The 15,316-nt window shown below is 45.0% G+C and overlaps 1 protein-coding gene across 2 annotated transcripts in view; it reads right to left on the reverse strand.

Moving 5' to 3' along the window:
- Nucleotides 1-15,316, reverse strand: part of ERI3 (ERI1 exoribonuclease family member 3) — a 129,622-nt gene that overhangs the window by 100,677 nt on the left and 13,629 nt on the right. For both annotated transcript variants that reach the window (XM_050306484.1, XM_050306485.1), the window contains exon 3: nucleotides 5,150-5,266. In XM_050306484.1, the coding sequence (XP_050162441.1) occupies nucleotides 5,150-5,266 (117 nt within the window). The remainder of the gene's footprint in view (nucleotides 1-5,149; nucleotides 5,267-15,316) is intronic.

Here is a 15,316-nt window from a genome sequence, read left to right on the forward strand (position 1 = left end):
ACAAACAGAAAGCAGGCATCAGAGCAGCACTCAAAAGATCATTAGAAAGGTCTACTCTCCTGTCCATCTCTCTGCAACCAAAACATGCTCCTGTGACCCACATGGATGCTCCTGAGGAGCCAGCCACAGCAGAGTGACCCTGGCAGCTCCCCAGCCACAGGCAAGGGCACAGCTTCATCCTAAACACAGAAATGTAGCGGGGCTCCTACCCACACCACAAAACAGTAGACTCTCAGCAGCACAGGATCCACCTGGGGAGCAGTGTCATGCATAAGCATGATGCCCTTCTCAACATGCATTTTGCCAGTTTTGGTGTTGCCTTGATGTACACGGGAAGCAGTAACTGCCAAGGTCTCTGGTCATTCCCCTGCTATTGCAGTTACACCAAAATTTCAGTGTGAGATGAACTGAAGAGACGACTGTTGGTAGGCAAGACCCAGAGTGGACCCAGTCATCCCCCCCTGTGCTGGGCAGCCAGCACGAGTTTTTTCCCATAGTCCATCACATCATTCCTCTGCATCTCAAAATTGCACTTGGAACAATGGAATGAAACCTGAAGAAAAGCACTTTCTTCCAGAACCCTGTCCACTCTGTTTTTCAGGAGGTTCCTTAGGAACAGATCCTGCTAACAGACAGTCCTACTGACTGCTCCTGGACTGCTTGGCTGTTTAAAGCTAAGACACAGACATAAAAAGATGAAGTCTCATGGGCCTCTGCCTGTGTCTGCCCAGAAGGGCTCGAGGCACATGGAAAAGAGATAATTTTTCTGTCTGCCTTCCAAGTGACAAAACTGTCTTTTAACATATTGAATATCGGACGTCAGTAGCTTGCCATCGATGCATCCAAGTAATTAAAAAAACCATTATTAAAACAAGTGCACACTATGGGATTTCACTTCATATGGCACTTTCCTGAAGCTACACACCTCACACATTTTCATAAAATAAGGTCAAACACAACCCAGGAGCGTGCCCTGCTGCTTGCACACGCATCCAGGGCTCCAGAAACCATAGCACCCAGTCGAGAGGTGCTGAAAGCCTCACCACCACCCAGGAGTAACTCTCCCATGCAGACCAGCTCAACCTACTCATAAAAATAAGCCCTCTCACAAACCACAGGGCTTGGCTTTATTAAATATGGGGCAACTGAAGGAAGCTAAATGGTTTTTACCTCTCAGTTTCTTTGGCTGCTTGGCTTACAGCATTGAACTCGGAGGATGGAAAAAGAAAAGATATTAAACTCCAATTAAACTGCAATTACACTTAATGAATACCAAATACCTGACTCACTGAATAAGCTGTACGTAAAAAGATTATTTTCTCATAGTGACTTCCATAGAATGGTAATATATACCTTTTAGGGAAAGTATTTTAAGAATGCAGAGCTTTTCTACGTGGGTTTCTCAAGTTCATCAAGCCATTATGAGGTTGAAAGTACCAACTTATCTGTTACAAGAACACACTGCCCAACACACTCACACACACACACACAAGATTTGTGCTGCAGAAATCATACACATGAATAGAAAGGGATATACCTGCTCCATGGGTACATTTCAATACAAGTCAGAGGGTGCTCAAATGGGACCAGATTTATATTCTCTCACCCTTTCTGATTCTTTCTCTTATCAGTCACGTCCACCTGTCACACCCAACCTAGTGCATTGGATCTCTGCAGCATTATCTGGTCTTGCAGCTTTGAAGAAGTATAAAAACATAAAACTGCACAATTGTAAAGTTTCACTGGTGAGCCCAAGAAGCACACAGTACTTGGGAACACAAACAAGCTATAAGGCATTTATCTTTTTGTATTTTTATTGTCTATTCCTTCAGGGAAAAAAAAATCAATAAAAATTAATCATAAAAAGAGCAAAGTACCATGAAAAAGCCTGTACAAGCAGCTTCTGTGTAGAGAGAACCTTTCCTTTAGCTCCCAGCATTAACTTTCTTGGGCACCAGACAAACCACTTGCATCTTCCAAAAGGACATGATGAGCTTTATACACCTAATAACAGCTTTTAACAACCTGCAAGCACTTTCCACCTTCTCTGCCTAGACACTCATCGTAACACCCAGCCCTCATCATAGCCAATCACAACGTGTCATTTTACAGAAGCAGATTAGGAGAAAGGGAACCAGATGAGGGCTCAGAGTGAGTCAGTACTGGAAGAAATGCTCCTGGCCATTTGTGTGGGGAGTTGAAGAAACCTCCTGTAGCCAGGAAGTGCATAGACACACTAAAAGCAAAGGGATGCCTTGAGGGTGACCACAAGTTCTCCACCCTTCCGGGCACCCTTCCCATGCTGTGCTGTCCTCTTCAAGGAGGAAGAGGGATGGGAGAAGCACTCCAGACCCAAGGAGTACTTGGGTCTGTCAAGCAACTCCAGAAACCCTCCCACACAGAGTCTATACTAAGCAGCTCTACTGCTTCCCAGGAAAGGCAGCAAGCAGAGGGGAGAGGGGGAATCAGCAGCACGGCAGACAGGCTCCCGTGTGATGTTAACAGCACTGCTTTTCCTAGAGAGTTTATCTGGGAAACCATCGTATTTCTACTCCAAGACAGTTTGCTGATTACCTAAGCACTTGTCTCTGGTGTACAATCTGATAATCAGGCCTGGTGTTTCTTTGTAGACAAAGAGGCCAATAAATCTCACCCTTTGTAAGTAGAGGTGCCTAGACAAAGCCCTTTACTGGCATTTAGCAAAATGAGTATTTTTCAGAAAACATAAACCAGCAGAAAGTCAATGGCAAGTGCTGGAGCTGTTCAGGCAGCAGCTCCACAGCAGCACATCCTGGCTGTGTCCATGGGGTCTCAAGGGAACCTACACCAGTGGCACAGGGCTGACCCCTACACCTGCCCAGCAGCAGCCACCGACCCCACTGTTTAGTAAGGTCTCATCAGTACAACCTGTGGCCTTCAGGGCAGGGCTTCAAACTCAACTCCAAATACAGGGCTTAGTGAAAAGCCCAGTTACACGATCCCACTCCTGGACCTCTTCACAGCCCCTGCAACAGGCCAGTGGACTGCCAAGCTGGGAGGGACAGGGGCCATGCTGGACACTAAGCAGCAAGGGGTGCAGTGGGAAGACGCTCAGGAGCCTGTGAATTCCAGGCTAGGATTAAAACTAGCTCCCTAACCCACACTGTTAATAACAAAGGACTTGCCCAACCTGGCAAGCGGGACCTTTTTGTACCACTGACACACACAGGTGGGGGTTCTGCAACCATTCTGCCTGCTGGCATCAGCACTGCCTGTTTTCATCCAACTCTGGACACGATGCCAGACCAAGGTCAGCAGCAGAGTCTGCAGCACAGAGCTGAGCTGGGACACCCCTGCCCATCCTGGGGACTCCTGCAAACACAGGCCATCACACACACACACAGAGAGCTGTGCCTGCTTTAGGGTTCCACACAGGAGACACAAACCTGCAGAGACACAAACAGCTGCTGCAGACTCCCACGAGCAAGAGAAGATGGAGAACACTGTGGTGTGGGAGCATTAGATGAGCTGAATGTCTTGGTCACCAGCTCAACATCCAGAGAACCTCTGAATGTCCCCGGTCTGCAGCAGGCTGGAGGCTCCATTCAGCTCACACAAACACACCATACAAGTCATGCAGACTCAGAGCTGCAGTCTTTAGCAACAGGGGACAGGATGCAATAGAGGGATTTCCAGAAAAAGGAATTTTAGTGGGAGTTAATGAGACAACTTCTCTCTAGAATTTAGAGGACTTGCAAAATGGACATTTTGGGTTCTACTCTTTCAGGAGATGGCGTTGTTTTTAGCCCACATCAGGTTCAAGCTGTGAGATTTATCACATTTGTACAAGCATATGTCCAGCAAGTCTCATGGGAATAAGGACAGCCAAAGTAGTTGTCCAGCCTTCTAGCATTAAGGTTGCAAAACAGTTTCCATTATAACCCTCTGTTCTCACACATTTATAGCTTTCTGAAAGCTCCTCTCCTGGGAATAACGTTTTCGGTGCTTAGTCTTTTTTTTTTTTTTTTAAGTTTAAATAAAATACCTTCAGATGGTTTTTAGTTACAAGAGAATAAAAATAAGTATTTGTTTTTACAATGTGAAAATATGGAAGGGGCTGGTTGGTCCTGGAGGGGACTCCACCTAAAACAGAGGAGTCATTTTTCATCAGGTTAGTACATGTGGGACAAGCACTCCAAGGGCTTAAACCTGCAGCCAGAGAGGTAGGGGAAAACACACAATGGTGCTATGATCCTAGGCAAGGCAGGGACAGAACAAAGAACCTGGATACCCTGATTCCCACACTCAGTACTTTCATCACCAAGCTGGCGAACATTGAACCAGTGGAGGGGCAGGAAAAAAAGCCCAAAGCAAGAGGAACTCAAAGTTTGTTTTGATGGTTATACCAAGAAGAAAGAACACACTGGGGAAAACATTCAACTTTCTGTCTTGAATGAAAGAAAAAACAAACAAACAAAAAAACAACAACAAAACCCAAACCAACCCCTGCCCCGCAATTCCTTTGAACCCTCAGGGATTGCACTGCCCACCTTCATTCTGTGTCTGTGGAAAAGGTGGCCTCAGCTTGAGAGCAGCTGTACTGAGCAGCGAGAATAACCCAGGAAAAAGAGGCTACTTCTCCAGCAATCATTTCAAGCACCCCACAAGCACGACATCAAAAAGAAAGTCTTAAAAATACAGACATCCTTCCACTCTGAAGGACTCATCAAACCCCAACATGCAGGCCCACAGGAGAGTCTAATTTAGAGCCTCTGAACTACACAACCGTACAGCACTTCCTTCCCTCAGATCATGCTCTCTTTGACCTTCCCCACCACAGAGCAGCACAGCAAAATCACAAGAGCTCACAGGGAGGTTACAAGATTTTGAACATCAGCTTTTATTTTGGGGTCACTCAGTTAGATGTTTGTTAATTGTAAGTACAACTACATTAGTTAGCAGAGCACAGCTAGAGTTATTTATGAATCCAAAGTGAGGTCTTTACACGCCACTGCAATAACAAAAAATTATTCCCCTTGTCCTTAACTCAAGCCTGGCATGACACACTGCACTGCAGCTGAACCGTGAAGAGGCGACCCCAGTCCCTGGTGCAATGGACACCTGCTTCCCAGGGAGACTCTTGGAGCACCAGGGAACCTTTGCACTTTACCTCTGTACAGAAGGGCGTAAGCTGGGGATGCACCACAGGCTGAACATACATGTGAAAGGTGGATTCGATCTCCATCGTCCTGCCATTCAGCTTCAGGATAGGGAATTCGATGATTTCCTGAATAGGGCAAAAAGAAAAGCAGCTGTTCATTTAAAAGAAACAAAAAAGGAAGCTAGAAACGATCCTATTTAGCAAGGTGGTTTTAAAAAGAGGGGCCTGATAGTCCCAAACAAAAATAAGGCCAACACAAAGCTCTGCAAAAGTGGGAAGGTGGTGCTGCAGCACAGAGCACATCCAGCACCTCAGGCACAGAGCAGGATGGTGCTGATGCTCATCACAGCCTGGACAGCAGCAAGGAGGTCTCCGTGCCCAGCACTGCAGCTGCACCCAGCCCTGCCTAAGCTGAACCTAAGGAAGATTGTCTCACACAACCCGCACATGCTACCCAGGGAACACAGAGATGTACCTGCAATGGGCTCACGTCTGTTTAGCCAGGACATCCCAGGGGCTGAGCCCTCCCCAAAACCAGTCCCATCCTTTCCACCCCACCATCCTTTTGGAGGACACCATCACACAGACAACAAGGACTACAACATGAAGCATCTCCTCCTCTGGAGAGGCTGAGGAGCACTGTCCTCCTCCAACAGACTGAGGAGCTGGAAGCTACCCCCAGATCGATTCCCATGGGATACAGCACAGTAACAAGCCCTGCTTCATTTTCCTCTTCGTAGCCAATTTATGCTGATAGGGAAATAAAAACGTTCCTTCATCAGAAGAATGTTCAATTATTTGAATAATCAGCAATCAAAAATTTACATGGACCTGTTAATAAAAAGTTTAAACAAATCCAGTTGCGATGGATTTCTCAATTATTAAAAAATATACATGAAATTAAAAAAGCTGCCCACTGAATAAAAGCGATAAAATCCTTTGTGTTCACCCCCCTCCTTCTCCGTTCCCTTTCTTCCTTCCAGTTTAATGTAAGAGGAGAAGTGACAATTTGTTTGGTGTCTTTAAAGAATAATTTGTCTATGTTATTTAATAGAGATCCATGGCACCAAGGTTCTGGAGTGCAAATGAGGCTGCTGAGTGATATCCATGCAACAAGCCTCTCAAATCACTTCTGGAGAGAAACAGAGAGAGGGAGAGAGAATAAAAAAAATATTGCTTTTTAATATTCAAAAACAGTTTGCAAAATTTAATCAAAGCAGAGCAAAAGCTAACATTTTTACCACTTTGACATTTTTATTAGCGCTTTCATAAATTTTTAAAACATGAATGGAATTAGTTTAACAACAAAAAAAAAAACTGCCTGAAAACATCTGGAAGAGACAAATAAGAAATAATAAAAAATGAAAAAAAAATCCAACTCCTGTGAGTAAAATTAGCATGTGAAAAATGCAGCCGCTGCAGAGGAACTAACACACTTTTCTGGACCCTGGTTGCAACCCTCATGACCTGGAGGCGGAAATTATCATGAGGTTATACATATGAGCTGGTGACATCAGCACCCCACTAGGCAGCAGGAGGGCAAGAAGCTGGGTGGGTAAATGGAAGCAACAGATAATTTAAATAGCCAGGAGAAACACCTAATTTCAGTGGTGGACAGAGCCTGTGGACGCAGCAGAGCAGCTTCCCCGGCGCAACAGGCACACAGCCCAGCCCAGGACATGTGGGGAACGTGTGCTGTGATACAGAAAATTAGGAAAAAAAAATTAAAGTGTTAATAATGTTAAGTGCCCAGGTGTAGACACATAGCAGTGGAACCACAGAGGATGCAGGGCTTAACTGTTTCCCCACGGTCAGCTGTGCCACACTCCACGTGCACCATGTGGGCTAAGGCAGAGCAGATGGCTGGGCACATCCTTCCCCACAGCTGCACCAACCCCACTGGGAGCCACCAAGTTTCCCCAGGAAAGAGAGGAAACTCGACTCAGAGGCTGGGAGGGGAAGAGAAGACATGTGCAAAACACTTGAGCATCACCCAGACTGCCTGCTGCGGTGCAGCCAAATGCACCAGCTTCAGCCACCCAGGAGGACCCTGGAAACACGAGAGTGTAAGAAATGTTGGACACAGCTGATCACTCCCCTCTAAAGGGCTACCACAGATAGGCTCTGAAAGCAGCAAATTCCTGTTCAGAAGGAAAACAGACTGCAAAGCTTGAAGCTAAGGGACAGGCTGTCATAACAGACAGGATAACACTGTGGCATCTTTCAAATCGGGCTGGGGCGTCTCACTGCCCCTCAGGTCTGCATCCCAGCCAGCGGGTGACCATGGAAGCGGGCAAGCCCACGGCAGGGCAAGACGAGCATTCCCCCTTCTGGAGAGAGACACACACCGGCTGGATTTCACAGCAGGGCTGCGCTGCAATGCCGGGATAGGTCCTAAGGGACCAGAAACATCCTCAGGGGCCATCAAGTGGCTGGATGCAAAGCGAGGCTGAAAGACAGCCCTGCTGCTGATCTGATGCACAAAGGCGTCGCTCGCCTTCCAGTACCAAAGGCAAAAAGCACTTCCAGGAGGGTCGGATTAAGACAGACGGAGGAAATAAAAAGCCACCCTAAAAAAGTGTGGAAAATTTAACAATATCCAGAATTACTGCAGGTCTTTAGGAAGTGCATGGCCAGGAGTAGGGGTGAAACCCCTGAGGCAACTTGAGCGTCTTAGGAGAAAGCACAGCCACTTTTCTGGGCTTGTTTGGTCAGTTTTGGAAGCAAGTGGTAAAGAACCTTTCCCAAAAGGCTGTTTATCTGCACGCTTCCTATAGCGGAGATTTTTCCAGTCTCTGGCAGTGTTTGCTCCACTGGTATCTAAGGCAACAGATACCAGCCCCATGAAATCAGCCCCACTCCTCACTAACGACGTTAGCCAGTCCTGCAATGAAATTTAACCTGTGACACTGCTGTACTTTTCATTTAAACTTTCATTTGGAGAGAAGCAGTGTTTGGAGACCCTGCAGTTTGTCCTGCTAATAAAGACAAGTGTTGGGACCTTTAAAGGTGCCATTCATCTTTTGCCTTTATTAAATTCAATTTTCTTAAGCCCATGATACATCATGAAATTAAGAGTTGACATTCCTGCAGAAACAAAAATATCTATCAAACATAAACAGAAAGGGGGGAGAAAAGAGGCCTCTATTACCAAGAATTTATGGCTTAAAGTTGATCTGTTTCCACTTTTTTTCCTCTCTTTTTTTTTTTTTTACAAGCATATGGTTTGTTTTAGATATCCGAAATGTTATTACAGATCTAGAATTTCATTAGTAATTATTATGAAATGCTGAGCACTTAGACACTCACACACACAACCCCCCAGCAGACTGTGATGCAGGAAGGCAGCCGGGTGCTCTCTCACATTTCACAGCAGCCCAGTGAGCTCAACATGCCCAGCTCCATCTCCACCATTCAAGGACCTTCACTGCTTCCTCCCAGAAGGGAAAGGTGGAGGAAAAGAGGCACGAGGGCATTAAGAGGAGAGGTTCTCTGACACTTCCTTTCTTTTATCTGATCATCCATAAGTGTTACCTTGAGATCCTCACCCAGCTCCACTTCAACACTGAGTTCATGTCCTAACTTCGGCAGTGATTTGTGCCAGTAGCATTTGGGGCTTCTAAGTCTTCCCCCCCCGACCCCACCCCCCAGCTTACAGCACAACCAGAAGTTATGGATGTGCTAAAATAATGCTGAGGGTGTCCAGAGGCTGCAAATAGCCGCAAGCTACCAGAAGAACAAATGTACTCATTTGAATTTTGCGAGCACTGCAATTAGGTATTTTATTTAGCACTGCAAAGTAACTTGAAAGGAAATCCAGGATTCAAACCACCACCAATAAATAAGCGGCTTTTTATTTTCCTTTCACTGTCATGAAAAGTTGAACATGTTTTCTATTGAGAAATTCTGCACGAGGCTCCCAATTACAGGCATTTGCATTTATATTGTTGGAACACAGAGCTTCTAAAATCAATATTAACACGCTTAAAGAAAAAGACATCGGCACCCTGTCCCTCCCCTCAGCTGTGCCCCCAAACACGGTAACAATAGGAACCTACAGAGCTGGAGGCTTATACATATCCATTACCAGGTCCACTCTCTTTGCAACAATCTTGCATTTACGATTTCATGGTCCTTCAAGCAAATCTATGTGACAGTTTCCTTCAGAATTTTTGCCTTTCCTGAAAACAAAAACAAAGGTTCCAGGTGAAAGCCTCTCGTGTACCCTTACCAGTGGGCTGAGCAGCAGCAGGAGGCTGCAGGGTAACTGTGGAATGGCTAGGGACTTTCCTTGAAGAGGGATTTGAAAAATTCATAAGGGCATGTGGAAGCACTGCTATAAACCCAACCTTTCCTTACCCAATCGTCCTAAATGAAACTCCCCTCCCTTTGACACCAGAGCACGGATGCACCAATTCAGCCTTCTTGATCTTCTTGCTAATAAAAGAATTGAACAAGAGCAAAACTACACTTGCTAAACAATTTCCTGTCAGAGAAAAAAGAACCTGAAATTACACTAATTCCCACAGAGGAATCTTTTTGTTTATCCTTTTGGATCTGGATAGCACTCATATCATTAGACAGAAAGAATAAAGTCCCCAGCAAGAGCTTCCCAGCTCTCAAAACCTTTTAATACAGAAGCCTATGTATAAAGTGACCAGGCCACTCTTCAGGACACCGGGTTACGTATTTGAGGAAGACTGTATGGCCTATTCAGTTCAAAAACTACAAGAGAATAATTTATCCCTTACTCTAACCCCCATGTGAAGAAGTTTAATAAACACAGGAATAAAAGATGCCCATAAAAATCAGAGCTGACTGTTCAAAATGCAATAAAAACAAGCAGAGGCTGTTGAGAGAAACGGATTTTGTCTGATAAGGAAAAGCATAAAACTTCTTACTGAAAGAACCGTTTACACCTTCAAAAAAAGGTGAGGGCAGAAGAGGCAAGGGAGTATTTGTGGAGGGGCAGAGCCTTAGCTCATTCTGTTCAGGGATGCTTCCTCTCCCCCCCCAAAGAAAAAGTCATTTTATGCACAAGGAGCTTATTTCTTAAACAAACACTCGTGTTTTTGATTTACACCACGGGCTGCTCCTAAATAATTTATGGCGGGTTAAATTTATTGCATAGCCCTGGCCGGCTGCAAATTCGAATTGCCAAATAATTAGATTTTAGGGCAATGCTTATAAATTATCCGCCGATTTGTCCGGACTTGTTTGTCAGTTGCTTTGTGCTTCGGGTCATCTTTGGCATTTCGCTGTTTGTGTTTTAATTGCTGATTTACACTTTGACAGATGAGAGTTGATGCCTCCAAGATCGGGGAGGGGGCGGGGGGGTTGAAGAGCAGGAAGAATCAGAGCTTTTAAAGCCTTGTGATTTTCCTTTTTTTCCAAGGCAATTAAAATCGAAAAGGGACACAGTAAGGACAGCACTAGCCTAACAGATCTGCCTCCCCAGTTTCCATCCTCTGCCTTAATTATTATTTTAACTAAAGCCGTTTCCAAGTGAGCAGCCTTGCACTGGCCCTCAGGGGCAGTAACCGAGATGACCTCATAGGTCTTTTCCCCACTTCAAAATTTTTTATTAAACTAACCAAAATAAGTACCATAAAGGCAACACCTTTGCAGTGGGGGACAGCAGGACTTCTGCTGAATCAGGGCTCTGCTGGCTTTCCAAAGGATGCTTGTCTGCACATGCAGCACAGAGCTCTCAGCACTCTGGTCTTGGCTAAGTTACTCTCTGTACTGATTAATCCTGTCAAAAGGTCTTTGGGGAAGCAGCTGACCTCCAGATTTCTTTTTCCATCACAACTTAGCTTAAAATGCGCATATGCACACACCTAATAATTTAATACATTTAAACAACTATTATCTCCCAGAAAAGTGTGAGGGGAAATACAAAACACAAGTCAAAAAACAAAACACAAGAGAACTGGCAGGAATATGGAACGATCAAAAAACACTGGGATAAGATGATGTGAAGAAATATTCTGCTGCCTGCACACTGAATATCCAATGCTTTTTCCTCCCCCTGCTTCCAGGTCAGCCTCGCTGCCTACCCCCAGCACTCAGGCAGCGAAGCCCAAAGGTTGGATTTCCTCAAAGATAAAATCTGAGTTGCATTTTGGGCTCTGCATTGGCATCAAACGTGGCTCTTATTTCCTAGTGCTTTCTTACTACTTTAAGGGTGAGGGACCATTTCTCTTTCTTTAATAGAAGCTGAAATCCCCATCTAATCACATGCCTCCAGGAGCCTCAGCTTTAAAAGAGACATCTAGTCCATGCACCTGCCCGAGGGCAGCATCATCACCCCCTAAATAATTTCTGACTTTGTCTAGGCTGTTTTTACCGACTCCAATAAGAGAGACTCACACACTCCCCAGGCACTCTGTCCTCCTGTTTCATTAGTCTTATCACTGGAAAGTTTTTCCTAATGTCTAATCCAAATTTCTCTTGCTGTTGTTTAAATTCCTGATTGCTCTTCCTACCCACAGCAGACACAGGCCAGAACACTGCCTTTCTCATTTTTGCAACAGAAGACCTCATCTTACATTCTCATTGACTTTGACACTGCACTAAACATAATCCCAATGCCATCCAACCTGCACTCCCAGTTATGTTTTGCAGACCCCTGGTCACACTCACTGATTCTCTTCTTCACCCTCTCAAAATAGTATCTTTTTGTTTTTCTTTTGAGTATGGAATGCCAAGTGAAGCACTTCCTCAGCTGAGTTCCCTCCTTACAGGGCCAAGAAAAGGAGGATCCACATGTTTCACAAATGACATTTTTCCCCTAAATTTACCCCTGAAGTCCCTGGGACTTCTTTCATGTGTGCCATTATACCTGAAATCTTGACAGTTGGCTCACAGCCCTTGTCCTGCCATCATGAACAAAATTTTCGGTAATCATCTCCTCCCAGGCTGGTTCCTGCCTCTCACCACCAGCATCATCTCTCCCTGTCAAAACCCACTAAGCTATTTTGATCTTTCCAGCAGGACCCAGACATCAAGAATAAGGCAAAACCTCCTTCCTCTTTTCACACCTGGGATGAGAAATATAGACCAACAGTCATCAACACTTCAACTTGTTTCTTCAAGCACTATTGACATATATTTAACGACCCAGAACATGTCTACTGACACAGCCAACAACAATTTAAGCTTGACAGTTTGGGGGAAGTTTAGTACTCAAACCGGGTTAAAAACAGCACACACACATTTCCAAGTACTACCTTTCCACTGCAAGGTGACAACTATGCTATATCCTTTTTCATATCTGCTCCTTTCTACGGCCTGTGCAGTCCCCGTTGCAGAATTATCAAATCACTTCAACACCCAACCTCTTCACCTGATATTGAGCAGCACAAATGATCAATGTTCCCAGCAACACTAAAACATCTGGGATAGGTAGAAAGGGCACGCTAGTGCATGTAAATGAACACCCAGGGTTTTACAGACATCACAACTAGCTGCTGGTGGCAGCACATTTCTGCCTGACAGAGAGGAACTAAATAACGTAACGAAGAGTTATTTTGCCAGCTAACAAGTGCACAGACCAACAAAGACAACACAGGGGTGGTTGCACAGTAAGCTTGGCACAAAGGGGAGAAAGCCCACAAGATTTAGTCACGTGCCTTTTTCACCAAAAGAGCTGAACTGCACTGCTTCTTTGTCAGGAAGTTTTTGTTCAAAGCTAAGACAAGACAACTTTAACGCAGCAAAGACCATTGCCCAGGTCCCACAGCAGCCCGAAAAGCAACATCCCTACGCAGCAGTAGATAGGTGCCACATCATGGTAAAATACTGCCTAGTTTTAAAACATCATGCTGGGAGGGATGCAAAGTACTCCTTGTGCCTCAGAAGCTGTGAAAGAGCAGCAAGCACCCACTGATCGTGGACAACAGCACAGGGCCACGCACATGGCAGGGCCGGCACAGCAAACTACAAACCTGTGGCGCCCGTCCCCTCCACTTGAGAAAAGCTCCTGGTGTGAGCATTTCCAGCAGCACACGTTGCCCTCAGCAGCAGCTTTACAGAGAGGTGAACAAACCTTCAAGCACGATCCAGCGGGCTTGCACATTCCTGAGCTAGCCTGAATCTTTTCTTTTCAAGGGTGACTGCCGCTCAACTACTTTCTGCTGTAACAACAAGTCTACTTAACTTTGCAACTTGTCACCTAAGCGATGTGTAATGTTTGCACAGCTAAGGATACAGTGTTCAAACAGCACAGGTGGGGAATTGCACGCCGGGATGCATAACTGATGTGGGGTCTCCACATGCTGCGAGGGAAAGGGCAACATGACTGATTGCTTCAAAGTAGTCATCTCATCGGCCTGTCAATAACCAGCCAAAAGCTGAGCAGGTTGGGTCAGGTTAGGACTGCAGCAATTGGCCACCCGAGTGCCTTGGTATTTTAGTCTTGTTGCTATAATAATGCTGGGTTTATATCTTTAAATAAGAAATTGCTTTGAATTTCTTTTCATACATCAGATGTCTTGCCTGGTGGTCTCACGGCTGTGCTCTCCGGGAGATTTGGGTTCAGTAACTGTTCATGTTCTCTAGCTCATCGGGTTTTAAATAAATACAGCTAATTCTGTTGCCTGAAGTCATAACCCGCCCTGTCAGATTCACACGGGTCACAGCAAGGTTGTCCCCACTTACTGGGAGAATGAGGGAGGTCTCCAAGGCAAAGTGAATGCAGGTCTGAGACACCAGGTGCGGTGAAACCCTCAAAAGCTACAAGGCCTCAAAAAGGTTTTTCAAAAACTCAACGCAAACAGAAAAATCCATGTGGAAAGGCTTTTATATGAACTATTTCCTGCCACTCTAGGAACTTAAAGCATTCTGATGTAAGAAGAATGGCATAACAACAGCCACAATTGCCAAAGAGATGATAAAATACATATATATATTTACTTTTAGTAAAAAGAAAAAAAAGACTTTAAAGTCACTGTGTTACATGCATTTTTAATGGCATTTCTCTAGAAACAGCATTGTAAGAAGTTGAATTAAGAACTAGGTAACTAAAACTACACCCAAGCCTAAGCTGCATGAATATAGGTAATTGCAGATTAATATTCCAGTGTAATACTTAGGGCTGAGTTAAAGTTGCCATGGGAAACAAGCCTGAATTTCTTCACTTTTCAGCAACTCATGATCACCCTCAATAAAGGTGGTGATTGATCCCTCAATTGGCAGGTGATTCCTAGTGCATTGAGCTTAACACAAAAATGTGGTGAGAAGAAAGCTGCTATGTGGGGATGTCCAGATAGAATAGATAGGAACACGCCCTTTATAGGCCTCTGGGCAGGATTGTGAGAATGTTTGTTAGTGTGTGACACCCTTCTGCATTCCCATCCCGGCCTTCAGCCAGGATTGCCTTGATGCAGGCTCCGCAGAAAACCACACGGAAGGCATGCATGAAGTACCCTGCAGCCTTCTTCCCAGCAGACCAGCAGTCCCTCCATCACCTCCTCCTGCAGCAAGTTCATGATTTCAGGGACATATTCCTCCTACAAAGTAGCCTCAGATGATACAGCTCCCAAGGCAGCTTCCCTGTCATCTATCTGGTCACCCTGTGCAGAGAGCTTGGCAGGGACTGCACATCTGTTGCTATGGCCTAAATCTGGTGGAAGTCAACATCCATTCCCATTACAAGGCCAGTCTATAAATCACAGCATCTCAGGAACAGAGACACAGGATTCAGTTGCCCCTGCCGTGGGAACAAGATCACGGGTAGAGCAGTACAGGTAGTGATCATCACAGCCACTCCAGCTGCCCCTGCCCGTGACTGCAGGCTGGAACTGCAGGATGTTCAGGGGAAAACCCCTGTAATGCTCAAGGAAACACAGACTGAAGATGATTTAACCTTCTCCTGCATTTGTTCTTAATATTATCTTACAGAAACACCGGCTCCCGTTTGTTAATACACTTTTGCCAATCATGAAATGTACTCTGATCATCCAGATTTGTTTGTACACTTAGAAGTAACTTAGTAACTGAACACATGCTTAGTCAGAGTCTCAGTGTTTATGGTTTTACGTTGAAATGGTGAGTGATGTTTTGTATTTATTAATATGTCCAGTTTCATCTGACAGCAATTATAATTACAAATTCTCCCAAAATAACAAACAAAATGCAAGCAAAACAAATTCAAAATATGTAGGATAAACTAAA

Source organism: Myiozetetes cayanensis, unplaced genomic scaffold (genome assembly GCF_022539395.1).
Source record: "Myiozetetes cayanensis isolate MyiCay16 unplaced genomic scaffold, myiCay2020 scf12, whole genome shotgun sequence".
Lineage (NCBI taxonomy): Eukaryota > Metazoa > Chordata > Aves > Passeriformes > Tyrannidae > Myiozetetes > Myiozetetes cayanensis.